This window comes from Panthera pardus, unplaced genomic scaffold (assembly GCF_024362965.1).
Source record: "Panthera pardus isolate Hobbes unplaced genomic scaffold, ASM2436296v1 HiC_scaffold_17, whole genome shotgun sequence".
In the NCBI taxonomy this organism is placed as follows: domain Eukaryota; kingdom Metazoa; phylum Chordata; class Mammalia; order Carnivora; family Felidae; genus Panthera; species Panthera pardus.
Window position 1 is genome coordinate 55,071,514 of NW_026526732.1, and position 14,155 is coordinate 55,085,668.

The 14,155-nt window shown below is 45.6% G+C and overlaps 1 protein-coding gene across 2 annotated transcripts in view; it reads left to right on the forward strand.

Annotated features, from left to right (window-relative positions):
- BEND3 (BEN domain containing 3) overlaps positions 1–14,155 on the forward strand; it is a 36,352-nt gene that overhangs the window by 12,721 nt on the left and 9,476 nt on the right. Inside the window, exons 2-3 of one of the 2 annotated variants that reach the window (XM_053904606.1) lie at positions 4,113–4,160; positions 4,660–4,862. The exons of the other annotated variant lie outside the window; for it this stretch is intronic. Coding sequence (XP_053760581.1) covers positions 4,124–4,160; positions 4,660–4,862 — 240 coding nt within the window. The 5' untranslated portion in view covers positions 4,113–4,123. The remainder of the gene's footprint in view (positions 1–4,112; positions 4,161–4,659; positions 4,863–14,155) is intronic. 2 annotated transcript variants of the gene reach the window in all.

The window sequence follows — 14,155 nt, forward strand, 5'->3', positions numbered from 1 at the left end:
CCCTTTCTACCCAGCCCTGACCATTGATGTGCGGTCATCATGTCAGCTCCAGGATGCCAGGAAGTGACCCACACATCCCTCTTGTAGAATCTCTATTGTACTGTGGAGTAGAGTCCGTATTTATAGGCATGGAATAGACTGGTTTTCCAAGTAGCTACATGCAGACAAAAGGAGATTTGGGTGCTCTAGTGGCTGTGGGACAGAAGGGTCCAAGGCTGGAAACTGGCCCCTGTGTTCTTCAGAAGAACATTAATAGAAGAAGGAGGATTCTGTGATTTCCTCTGTGGGTGGCTGACCAGAGATACACATAGACTAGGTTTGAATCCTACTTCTCCTTACTGGCTGTGTGACACTGGGCAAGTTACCTGCCCTCTGTTCCCTTTTTCCTCCCTTTCAATATTCAAATATTTTGTTTCCATAAAATGATATTATAAAAATAATTTTTTCTATCTTCATTGGGGTACAGTTGACAAATGAATTGTTTATATTTAAGGTAAATGCCCTCGGTTTCTTTTTATTTTTTATTTTTTATTTTTTTATTTTTTTTTTATTTTTTTTTTAAAATTTTTTTTTAACGTTTATTTTATTTTTGGGACAGAGAGAGACAGAGTATGAATGGGGGAGGGTCAGAGAGAGAGGGAGACACAGGATCTGAAGCAGGCTCCAGGCTCCGAGCCATCAGCCCAGAGCCCGACGCGGGGCTCGAACTCACGGACCGCGAGATCATGACCTGAGCTGAAGTCGGACGCTTAACCGACTGAGCCACCCAGGCGCCCCTCTTTTTATTTTTTAATTTTTTTTAATGTTTATTTTTTTTTTATTTTTTTTTTTTTAAATTTTTTTTAACGTTTATTTATTTTTGAGACAGAGGGAGACAGAGCATGAACGGGGAGGGGCAGAGAGAGAGGGAGACACAGAACTGGAAGCAGGCTCCAGGCTCTGAGCCATCAGCCCAGAGCCTGATGCGGGGCTCGAACTCACAGACCGCAAGATCGTGACCTGAGCTGAAGTCGGCGCTTAACCGACTGAGCCACCCAGGGGCCCCTTTAATGTTTATTTTTGAGAGAGAGGAGAGAGAGAGAATGTGAGTGGAGGAGGGACAGAGAGAGAGAGAGAGAGAGAGAGACAGACAGACAGACAGACAGAGCCCGAAGCAGGCTCCAGGGTCTGAGCTGTCAGCACAAAGCCCAGTGTGGGGCTCGCACTCATGAACTGTAAGATCATGACCTGAGCCGAAGTCAGATGCTTAACCAACTGAGCCACTCAGGTGCCCCGTATCAGTTTCTTTATTGGTAAAATTGGGAATAAAATAGCTCCAGGTGAGGTGAAAGCGGCTGGTGCATCCGGCCCGTGGTTTGTGGGCCGCGGGTGTTACTGGGGACCCTCACTTCTGCCCCTACCATGAAATCAGATGCAGTTGTGGGTTCTCCAGGCCTCGCCAACAGGAAATCTCCCAGCTTCCCAAGGAGCGGGGCTGCTTTGCTGGCTGGGAGGGAAGGGGCCCACCGTGCTGTGGCCTGGGTTACTTCTGTGCTAGCCTAGCATCTGTCACTGGTGTAGAAATGCACACAAAAGCAGATGCCGTCCCGTGTCTTGAATGCCGGGGAAGCCGGCCCCTGGGAGCCTTCCTAGCTCTCCCTCTGGCTTTCTGCCCACCCACAGAGCTCAGGTGTGTGCTCTAACTGCACCGTTTTTTGACTTGGGCTGCTCAGAATTCAGGTGCTGCGTCGCCTGCCGTATGTAGTGTCCCATGGTGCGATTCAGAAAATACCCTTCCTGTCCACCGAGCCCCCAGTCCCTGCAGAGTGTGCGCCCGGCACTGCGCCACGGGCCTGCTGGGCCGGTGCGCTCGGCCCCAGCCTGCCGCAGTGCCTCCTCCTCGGCTCCCCGCTGCTCCCTGGAAGAACACAGTTGGGCAGATAAAATACTAGATAACCATGCTGCCCTTGCTCTGCACTGTGGTTCTGTCTGCTGTGTTTCTTCTCCGACACCTGTTTTCTTCTAGGATTTGCTTGTCCTTTAATGCTTTCTCCTTATCCGAGCCTTTGTGGTTTTTCTTTCCCCAAATAAGCCATCCACCTTCTCCTCCCTTTTCCACCTCTCCTCCCCAGAGACTAATTTGTTTTGTACACTGTGCCCTCTCTGACAACCTTCGCTCAGTTCTGCCCATCTATTCTGCTGCTTCTCCCCTGTGCTCTTGATTTCAGGGACTGCGTTCTGTGACCGTGTGGCAAGGTTTCCAAGGCAGTTGCGTGAGGCCTGGAGTACACTTCGTTATGAAGCCTCCTGCCTGGGCTGGGGGTCGGGAGGCTTGAACTTCCCCCTGGCATTGGCCACCTTCCCCACCTCAGACTACTGATGTTCACCTACCTGCCGGTGCCCCCCCCATGCCACTCCCCACCCCCTGCCAGTGGGGTGATGTTGTCAGATGTGGGGTTTTTTCCTTGCAATAGAATGGAAATTGCATTGGCCAAAATTCACCTCTGGTAAAACAACTCTCTGACCCTTGAATTTGACTTCTTATTTTCCCTCAATATCATCTTGTGTGTTATGTTTTTCAGATAGTAGATTGGTGAATGGGAAGTATTTTCAGTGTAAGTTCAGTTTCAAATAAATCTCATATTTTCTTACTCATTTCTCTGAAAATTCATAAAATAGTGATGGAAAGAATCCCTCTTCTTTCATAAAAGAAAGTCAAAGTTTTCGTGACGCTCTGAGGATAGCACATCACATTGTAGGCACTGTATGTGTGTTGCTATTATTAATGGATTTCGAAGTTGTTACTGTGTGCATAGATGACCTAGACTCTGTCTCTTGCACACCTCCTCCCCTCCCCCTTTCCCCCATCTAAAACAGAGGACCACACACCATTCTGTGGCTATTTGGTGAATAGTGTACTGGACTTTGTAGATGGCATCCCTCTTCCTTCTAGAAATTTCTTAAAAGATACTTCTTAGTTCTGCTCTCCTCTGATGTTTAACCAAAATGGGAACTCCATGTTTGTAGGCAGCCTAATCAATTGTGGGAACCGCAACTCCTCGGTGTCAACAGTAAAGGTTGTCATGTGTATTCTTTTGTAATGCTACTCCCTCATTCACACCTTATGCTATTTGCAGATGCTGTTATGTAATTTAGGGTAGTTCGGAGAATCTCAAAGATTAATGGTGCTTTTAATCATTCCATTCCATTACATTCTGGCCGGGGCAGTGGGAGTCGGGGGCTCTGCACCAAACCTGGCAGCCCATACAGTCCCCCTCGCTCTTCTGTGCACCCCCCCCCCCCCGCCCCCTCCTGCCTTGCTCCCTCATCAGGAAAAAGAAAGGTTTGGAGCAGATTATGTGGAGCTCAAGAACTTTAGAAACCCACACTGCCTCTTCTTGTTGCTTTGGAAGGAAGGGCTAGACTAACACCATCCAATAAGAATAGAATGCAGGCCACACGTGTGATTTAAAATTTTCGAGTAGCTACGTTAAAAGAAAAGGTGAAATTAATTTTAAGATAGCTGACATCATTTCGCCGTGTAATCGACATAAAAAATTATTAGATATTTTACACTGTTTTTTTGCTCTGCTAAGTCTTTGAAATCCAGTGTGTACTTTACCCTTACGGCACGTCTTCATTTCGACCAGCCACATTTCCAGTCCTCGGTGGCCGTGTGACTGATGACTGCACCATGGACAGCACGGGTCTTTCTGCACCACCTGGAGTCTAAGACCCACTCGTGCCCAGAAGAGCCATGGCCTGCATCTTGGTCTTTGCAGTCTGTGGCTGGAATTGATAAAGCAGGGACTAATAGGAGATCATCCGAACTGAGGTCTTTTTGTAAGACCTGCTTTTCTCAAACAACACTGCCCCTTAAAGCAAAACTCATGCTTTAAGACGCATTCTGCCGACATGAAGTTTGGGGGACGTGCTTGCAGAGGGTGTTCAGAAGGCCTGGCTGTTTCTGAGCAGCTGCGGACAACACTAAGAGGATGCATTCCATGATGTTGAGGAACAGTTTCGGCTTAACCCTCCATTACCCGGAGCCAGGTTGGGAGGGTAAGGGAATTTCTCATGGGGACGGAAAATTAAGAAATAAATCAAGGCTTTGTCTTTGTCTTTTCATTTAGTGGAATAGAAGATGAACTCAGCTGAATTCAGTGAAGATGTAGAAGAAGGTAAAAAAAAAGCTTCTTTTTAAAACATATTTTTAATTTTAATATTTTTTATTAGGTCATACACTCAAATGGTTCAAAATATAAAAAGATACATAATGAAAAATCCGTGGAAAGTCTCCTCCCACGCCTGCTTATCCCCCTCTGCCCGTACACCTGCTTTAAGTATCGTATGTATCTTTCCAGAATTACTTTTTTAAAAGTATCATTTAAAAGATAGTATTTGTTTCTTTCTCTCCATCTCGGCTCTTTCCCCCCAAAAAGGACCTTAGAACCAGTTTTGAACAAAATGTTCTCGGATCGTGATTTTATTGTATAGCACTAATGTGGTAAGATAAAAACTGCTAGGTTGGAAGGCGCAGTTTTACTGTGACTAGACTTTCTTACCTGGGTGCTAGTGTCAGAGGGCACCCCGCAAACACCCTGCCGCTCAGGGAACCCTGCTAATCTCCCAGCGGCCCAGTGGTCTTTCCCACTGAGCCCTATTTCTTCTCTGCCACAGTTCTAAAAAATAACACAGTGAAAGTGGAGACAGAGGCCGAAGATGCTGCCCTGGACTGCTCAGTGAGTTCCAGGTCTTCCGAGAAGCACCCTCTGGACAGCGTCTTCCCTGCCCTCCAGGATTCCAGCAAGCGAAAGCCGCCGGGCTGCGATGGCCAGCCTGACTCTGTCCCCAGCGTGAAGAGGCGGCGGCTGATTCCCGAGGTGAGGGCCCAGCTCCTTCTGCTGTTCGCTTGGGCTCTGACCCTCTGACTAGATGCTCTGTCTCTCTCCTTGTGAGCGTCCGGGCAACTGCTGAATGCCTGGGTGCGAGAAGGCTTTCGTCTCAGCTGTCCCCTCGATGGCTTAGGTTTCTAGAAGGTGACTTCTCCGACTACAATTCTTACCTACATCTGGATTCCTTACGGGGCTAGGGGAGTCTCCACAATGGACCTGCTTTTGAGTTCTTTGTTTTGCTTTGCTCTACAGGGAAAATAAGCACTTGACAGCAAGGACTGTTCATTAAAGCCTACCACATTTTACATAGTATACACTGCACACAGATTCCTTGAAAAGTTGAGGGTTGGGAGGTCTTTTCCTAAGTCAAACTGATCTTTTATGTTAGGAGCACGTGTCCAGTGAATCATTTTGTGAAGAGAATTCTTTTGTAACATGCCCGTTACCCGCTAACCTATAATTTTATGAATTTGCTTTTTTTTTTTTTTTATTTAAAGAAAAATTTTTTTTAAATGTTTGTTTATTTTTGAGAGAGAGGGAGATACAGAATCCAAAGCAGGCTCCAGGCTCCGAGCTGTCAGCACAGAGCCCGACGTGGGGCTCGAACCCATGAACCGTGAGATCATGACCTGAGCTGAAATCGGATGCCTAACCAACTGAGCCACACAGGCGCCCCTGAATTTGCTTTTTAAAAAAAAAAAAAAAAAAATCACCTACTGGTTAGATTGAACTTGGCTAAATTCTAAGAGAGAGAGAGAAAATCAAACTGGCCATGGTGGCCCCCTCTAGCAGTCTACAGTCTGGGTGGGAGACAAGACACATACACAGAATACTTAAGACTGAGGAGAGAGAAGCAGCTTTGGGAGATCAGGGGTCTGGCCCAGGACACCTCACCTCCGTGCCTCCCCGTGGACTGGCACAGTATACCTTAAATTCTTAGACATTTTCCCAAGCTCTCCAACCTAGACACACGGACACACACACACACACACACACACACACACACAGTCTCTCTCTCTCTCTCTCTCTCTTTCTCTTTGGGGGACCCAAATAGGCATTTCAAGTTCTGCATGTCTGTCCAAAAGAGCCCACGTTTTCAAAGCCTATTATCGTTAGCCAGAACACCATGGGGCATCAGCCTGGGACTCTTTGGGTTGTTACTGTTTTGTTTTAATTTTGCTCTATTAGATGTGAGGGCAAATCCAAATAAATTGGAAATGTATGGATTGTAGAGATGTAATGAATTTTCAATAAGTAAAAACTTTCCTTTTCTATAATTAGCAAAAACAATGAGAGTAAGATTTTCTCCAGCATTTAAATGTAAATGCTTATGTTATAATGAATACCACCCTGCACTCCACATCATGGATCACTGAATGAGACATTTATTTATTTATTTATTTGCACCCCCCCCCCCCCGCCCAAAACAGCTTTATTAAGCTATAATTCACATATTATGCAATTCACCAATTTAAATTGTACAATTCAGTGGGTTTTTTGTGTATATTCACAGTGTGATACAGCTCTTACTATAATAAGTTTAGAATATTTTCATCATCCCACAAAGAACCTCTGTACCAGTCCCTTCCCTTTCCCCTCCTCGAGCACCTGGGAACCACTCATCTACATTCTGTCTCTAGAGGGTTGTCTGTTCTGGGCATTTCATGTAAATGGAATCATAGAATACGTGACCTTTTGTGTGGCTTCTTTTACTTAGCATGTTTTCAAGGTTCATCCATGCTGTAGCATGTATGAATTCTTCACTCCTTTTTATGGCCAAATAATATCCCCTTGTGGATGTACCACATTTTGTTTATCCATTTAGCACTTGATGGACATTTGGATTGTTTCCCCTTTTTGACTATCATGAATAATATTCCAACAATAAATTTTTAAAAATCTATCATGCCCTGAAAAAAAGTTGAGATTAGTTGAGATTTTTTTATACCTGTATGAGCTTTTTTTTTTTTTTTTTGAGTTTATTTATTTATTTTGAAAGAGAGAAAGAAAGAAAGAAAGAGCACAAACAGGGGAGGAGCAGAGAGAGAGGGAGAGAGAGAATTCCAAGCAGGCTCCTCACTGTCAGTGCAGAGCCCGACGCGGGGCTCAAACTCATGAACCGTGAGGTGGTGACCTGAGTCGAGATCAAGAATCGGATGCTTAACCGACTGAGCCACCCAGGCACTCCTATATGAGCATTTTAAACAAAGGATTAATGTAGATATCCCTCCCTTGACTCTGGCTGCCCAAATCAGTCACTTATTGCATGCCTTTTGACTCTGGGGGAAAGTTCCTTGTGTGGATGGCAGTTTCCAGGAGTACGTAATGATTGAGGATGAAATCTCAGACTCCTAACTGCTGAGATCCGTGCTGGGCGAGTGGAAGCAGTAGTAAGATGGTTAGTAGCATAGCTTGTTAGAGAAACGTGTAACCATTTTTTCTTCTGTTGTATTTTACACCGTAATTTGTTATCCTTTCCCCTAACGATTGCTAGATAGGTGTTTTCTACTTCCTTGTTCTTACAAGTAGTGCTGCATACGTTCCGTATGCATAAAGCTAGTACCCTCTGTGAGCGATTCCGTGTGGGTTAGATGCCCAGAGGTTGTCCTGCAAGTGTCGAGAAGTTTGAGAAGCACTATGTTCAGTTCCTAAAGGAACTGCCAAAGACGCTTCCTTCTGTGGGACACACTACATCTCTGCTTATGATCAATTCTGTACACAACTTCAAGTTTGCCAGTAAAGGCAGAGTTCGAGAAATGAAACACAAAGTTGAGTGTATTGGTTCACTCTTGCCTTGTGACAAACCACCTTAAATCTCAGCAGCTTAAAATCACCACCACCATATTTGTTCACAGTTCTGTGGGTCAGCTGGGGGTTCTGAGTTGGTTTGACCTGATGGGGGGCTAGGTGGTCCGGGATGGCCTCACCCCCCGCCCCCTTTCCCCAAGGCCGCAGGGCTGGTTGCACTGGCTGCAGCTTCCCTTTCTGCACAGTCCCACCCACTGGGAGGCTAGTCCGGGCTTGTGCACGTGGTGTGGAAGAGTTCCCAGGAGCAAGAGAGGCCAAGCTCTGAAGCACAGACACTTTTCACACCTCGGGTTGCATCGCCACGCACGCTAGTGTCCCACTGGCCAGAAAGTCCCGTGGGCCAGTCGAGACACAAGGGTGTAAGTATAGACTCCACTTCTGACGGTAGGCACAGCAAACTCACAGGGATGGGGGAAGTGTTGTGGCCGTTTTTAGAAAAGTTCAGTCCAGTAAGGAACAACAAGCGCTCACAACAGGAAGGAATTCTGACCATGTGTAGGCTGGGTTGTGGCCTTATGGGCGGTCCGAGGTCGTCCCGTTGTCTCCGTGCACAAGTGGAGTCAGTCTTTATCCTTTCGTCCAGTTTTGTTGGAGCGGCATCACAGAGAAGCAGGGCGCGTCTGCGAATTCTTGGGGGCAGAGAGGGAGGGAGAAGGTTCTTAGGATCTGTATTTTAGTTGAATCCTTAGTGTGGGAAGCAAGTCAGAAAAGGTTTGGCGTTGGGCTGCGACTCCATCGAGATTCATGGTGGGGGGGCCTCCCTGGACATCACACGAATGACGTGAAGGTTTCAGATGCCTCTCGATTTGGCGAGGCAGCAGGCTTCCAATGGGGCTTTGGGCATCACCCCAAATTCAGACATGTTTGGAGAAAAGGGAACCAAAATATATTTGAATATTTCTAATATGACTTGTTCAATTTACATATTCTAATTGGGCATATATGTTTACTTTTCAATAGATTGGATATAGCGTGAAGTTCTGACGTGTTAGATTTTAGATTGGAAAAGACCTGTTAAGTCCTGGATTTTATTTGGGTGTTTTACGAGTTTTGTTTCTTCTCCTTACTGTGCATAAGATGAGGTTGATACCGTGCACGCTTTCCTATTCTGTAAAAAGAATATATGTAGGTATAAACCTTTTGAAATTCTTGAGCTCCTTGCAGAAATGTGTCATGTGAATTCTGTATTTCCTTTTAAAAGTCTGTGTAAGTTGATGTGTCAGTAAATCAATAGCCTTAGAACCTTTGGGAATTTGAAACAATCTATCAGTTTTATGAAATTATAGCATATGTTGATTTTTCAAAATGGCACTAGTCCTAGTTCAGAGTGAATAATGTTTTATGCTTCTCCCCCTGAATTTTCTCTGATCCTTCTTTTTTTTTTTTTGATGTTTATTTATTTTTGAGAGTGAGAGCGTAAGCAGGGGAGGGGCAGAGAGAGAGGGAGACACAGAATCTGAAGCAGGCTCCAGGCTCTGAGCTGTCAGCACAGAGCCCGACGCGGGGCTTGAACCCACGAACTGTGAGATCATGACCTGAACCGAAGTTGGACACTCAACTGACTGAGCCACCCAGGCACCCCTTCTCTGATCCTCCTTACATATGTCATCGCTGCTTACAGTGTCATCGCTGCTGGGGGGAGTAAATGCAGCTTTTTTTTTTTTTTTTTACCGCCGAGTGAGGCAAGAGGAGCCAGGAGGCCAAAACAAGCGGTAATCCAAAAAAGTGGAAAGGAAGTTCAACAGTTACTGAGTGCCCACTTGACAAATACACCACTCATTATTTAATCCAAATGACAGGCCAGTGATGAGAGAATTTACTAGCTCTACTAGACAGATGAGTCAACTCAGGCATAGAAGTTAAAGTGCCAAGATGCCAGTGGGGCAGGCTTGTTCCTGGTATGAAATACCAGGACTGATTAGACGCACTCCCTGCGTCTGGGAGGCGAGCCCCACCTTCTCTGATCCAGCCCGTAGGAACAGTAAATAGTTAACTCGGGAGTCAGACGGGGAGAGTTCGCTGTGGCCTTTGGTCAATTACGTGACCTCCCACATCTCAGGGTCCCCCATGGTGATGAGGCATAATACTGCTCATCTCATTGGTTTCTTATGTGTGAGCGAGCCCAGTGCAGGGCTTGTCCCGTGTCAGCCTTCAGAACTGTATATTTGCTGCCTCCCAGCACCCATCTCCAGCTCCCATCCCTTGTGGTCAGTCTTCCTCTGCCTCCCTTCACATTTATCGGAACGAAAGTGGCACAGCATTGCCAAGGGAGACCATCTGACATCCTTTAGGACACCCCAGGCTGAGCACCCTTGATTCTGAACACCATCCAAGTCAGAACATAGACCACCTTCCATCTTGTCCCCCAACCTCAAAGAAGGGAGGAGGACGAAGGGTGGGGGTAGGATTTGAGCGGTAGCCCTGGTGCCAGAGGTACGTCATATCCAGACTCCCGTCAGTGCTGGTGACTCGTAAGTGACATTTAGTACAGTACTTAGAAGAAATGTAAAACCTCCCTCAAAAAACCTAACAAAAGACTGTATAAAGACTTATTTGGCACCTCCACTGGAAAAGGCTTCATAGCCAAATACAGCAGATGTGGGAGGTGAGTAGCCAACATTTTTATTGGTAATCATCCTTTTGTTCACGGAAGTGGGGGTGATATTCAAGCGCTGTATGCCAGGCAGGCGTTAGCTTTGTTCTGCTGCAGGTTTTTGTTTCTTTGTTTGTTTTTAATTCTAAAGCACCACTGCGTTTTGTTTTTCAATCGGAGAATGGAAATGTCATTTCATTCAGTGCACATTTACCGCTTACCTCCTGAGTGGTGGAGACTGTGGTACCAGCTGGAGATTCAAAGTCATTTCTGCAGCACCCGTCGCAGATAGGTACCGTGCATTCCCATTTTAATGAGGCTCCGAGAAGTCAGTGCTCTCAAGCCTGCTTGATTTGGACCTGTGCAGTTGAACGCCACAGTTAAGGGGCTGTGGGGTATTTTTAAGATGTTGTGAGAAGCCTTTGAAAATGACCTGCCCTGACAGTTTGCCACCCCCCTGGCCTGTCTCTTCTCCATTGTGATTGCTTCATCTCCCAGGTTCTTATTTCTTCAGGCATCACAGCAATTTCTTCATCCGCTAACAGTATAAGGATGACCCAAAGGGTAAAAGCCATGAGGTCAGAGACTGTCTAGCTTGTTTCCTGTGTCCCCAGAGCCTTGCACGGTGCCTGCCGGATGCTAGGTACTCAGTGCTCTTTGCTGACTGGCTCTGTGTGGCAGAGAGGTCTGCCAGACCTTATGACTTCATGGTATCTGGTCATTTAATGGTGATGGTGATGATGAAGAGGAAAGTTCTGTTGAAAATGAAAAAGGTAAGCTCCACCTCTGCCTTGGTTATTCATGCCCGGCCCCCTAGGAGTTGATTCACATGGTCTACCCTTGATGCCATATTGATTCTCTACTCTCTACTCTCTGGAAGGCGTGCTGCTTTCTTGGTGTTCCAGTTTGCTGACTCTCTGGGCACCGGTTGGCCACTCATCATTTGTCAGCCTGAATTCAGTGACGGCCTTCAGATTCGGAGTCATATGGGGAAGAAGTTTAATGCTTGAAGGATCTCCACGGTGACCCAGTCCCTGGGGTGTAGCTGGACACGGACACGTGGAATCTCCCCTAAATGGTCTACTTAACGCTCTCTTGGAGCCCAATATCATCCTCTTTTTGCTTATATTCTCCAGCAAGGGATTTGGGCCTTCCCGCTGGAGTCTGAGGGTATTAGCCGTGGAATGAAATGCCCCGACCGCATCCAGGAGATGCTGGCACTGCCGAGCCGAGCTGCGCACAGAGTTCCCATATGGCTGGAAGATGAGCCTCAGAGAATTGGGGACGTGTCAGCCAGACACCCAGTGCCAAGTAGCACAGATTTAAAGATTTCTTGATACTCCTAGACAGCTGAGCAGAGATTTTATCATCAGCGGCAAATGCGGCCAGCCCGTTGTCGCCTTGGCAGCATTTGTGGAATTAATTGGGACACTGAGCTGACAGGACACCAGTGTGGGGATATCTAAGAACGTTGTCTTTAGTGCTTGTGTTGTGTTTTGTGTTGAATTGTGTATCTAAGGTCCCTGGGAGTGAGGAATGTTGCCCTCTACTGGGACTCTAACTTAATTTTTTTATTCAGGCAAGTTAGCCAAAAATGTTTCTACTGATGGCAGTGTTTCTATCATGCTTAGTAGAAACTGCAATATTTTTATTAATGATCCTGAACAGTGAGAGCTATAGAGGGGATTTCCAGTTCTGATACACTTTGGCCTTCTGCCTGTGTAGGAATGTGGGGGAGTCCAATGACTTCTATTTGTTATTGGTATTCAGGCAATTCACCCAGAAAATTTCCCTTGTACTTACTCTCTACACTGGGTGTTAATTACGGAGATCTCTCTCTAGAACGTGGGTACTTTAGCTGCATGGCATGTGAGTTTCTGGTGATCTCTGCACAGAATCTTACTTTATTTTTTTTATTAAAGAGAGAGAGAGTGTATGAGCAGGGGAGAGGAGCAGAGGGAGGGAGAACGAGAGATGGAGAGAGAGAATCTTAAGCACCTGAGCCAAAATCAAGAGTTGGATGCTCAACCAACTGAGCCACCCAGGTGCCCCCAAAATCCTATTTTAAATGTATTAGTGGGATCACTTGTAAAGCAAAGACCCTTTTTCTAAAATCACTCCTAACGTATTTATGATTTTTTTAATGATTGCCATTAGAAACTCAAATTCCTCTATATTGGTTAAACCTCATGGTAATTTCATGATCCATAGGACTTCCAAAATTATTTTGGTGTAATTGAATTTAATGGTGAATAAGTTGCTAAAATCTAATTTACAGCCTACAGGAATTAGCAAATAAGGCAGTTTGAATTTATTAGGGCCGTGCTTTTCAGCGGTGTGCAGTTGTAAATAAATTCACCTTGTTGAGAAACAGAACTCACGTACATGGATTTGTATGTAAATGTACAGACACAGAAACAAAGCAAAACTTTCCCGAATTTACTTACTATGTGCAGTGCGCTCTGATATTTTCTATTCTATTTTCTTTTTTTTCCCTCCTCCCTTCCTTTTTTTTTTTTTTTTTTTTTTTTTCTTCTGCCTTTCCTCAATCTTTCTCCCTTCTTATGCTGGTCATGACCCACCAAAAGAACTTCATCATTTAACTAATGGGTCATGACCCACAGTTTCAATTCCACTCCAGTGTTGGAGTGAATACTTTCCTCTCCATCTCTTCCTTTCTTCAAGTTTATGATGTGTGTGTGTGGCTTCCTCCCTGCCTCCCTCCCTTCAGAATCCTTTGCTCTCTGTCTGATAGCAGAGCAAAATTGCTGTAAAGAGCTTCAGACCCCACCTTCAGCTCTGATGTCCTGTGCTCCTCCCCCGCCCCCAGTCTTTAGGACAAACAGACCTCTAAGAAGTGCCTTCCATGAGTGACTAACCCTGATGCATTATAGGAAAGTCCTCCTTTTGTTTACTGCTTGAGAGTAATCATTACAACTAGTTTAATAAAAAGCCCACTGTGTTACCTCTGCTCTGGTTTGGGAATATCACTGCTTAATAATAATTATATTCTAACAGTGAATATTTATTAAGCACTTACTGTGATTCAGACAGGGCTCAGTGCTTTCTGTACATTATCTCGTTAAGTCTTCATAACTACCCTGTGAGACATACCATTATTTATCCCTGAGGTACTAGAAGCTGAGACATGAAAAATCATTTGATTTGGCCAAGGTCACAGAGGACAGCGCAAGCCGAGATCTTATCCACGCTTTTATATCTCTCTACAGACATGTTATTCATAAAGCTAGTGGCCTATCTGAACAGCTCCTTTTTTGAAAGCACATATTTGAGAATCTTAGAACACCTTGCCCTGTTTTAACCGTCCGTGCTTGTGGCTGACAAACATTCATTGAGCAATTCTGTGTCCCAGGCATTTTGCAAGGCACTGGGTGGGGGTAGACTCAGGAATGACATGGTCCTATCATGTAACAATCATACAGTGTGATGACGATGGGGGGCAGCTTGGTGAAGAGACCCCAGCAGGGAGAGGGGCAGGCGGCAGGTCCTTCACGGTAGGCTTCTCCCACCCCAGTGGCTCCTGGTCCTCTGTTCCTGAGAAGCATGGGTTGGAGGAGGAGGGCCAGGCCAGGTGCCTTTGACCCTTCATTACATTATGCAAACAAACCTTGAAGAAAGTATTGGCCAGCTCCATGGGATAATTATAACCTTTATAAGAATTCCTCTATCTTCAGGGGCTCCTGGGTGGCTCAGTCAGTTAAGAGTCTGACTCTTGATCTCGGCTCAGGTCATGAGCTCACGGTTCTTGAGATGGAGCCTCCGAGTCCGGCTCTGTGCTGGCAGTACGGATTCTGCCTCTCTCTCTCTCTCTCTCTCTCTCTCTCTCAAAATTAAATAAACTTAAAAAAAAAAAAGAATT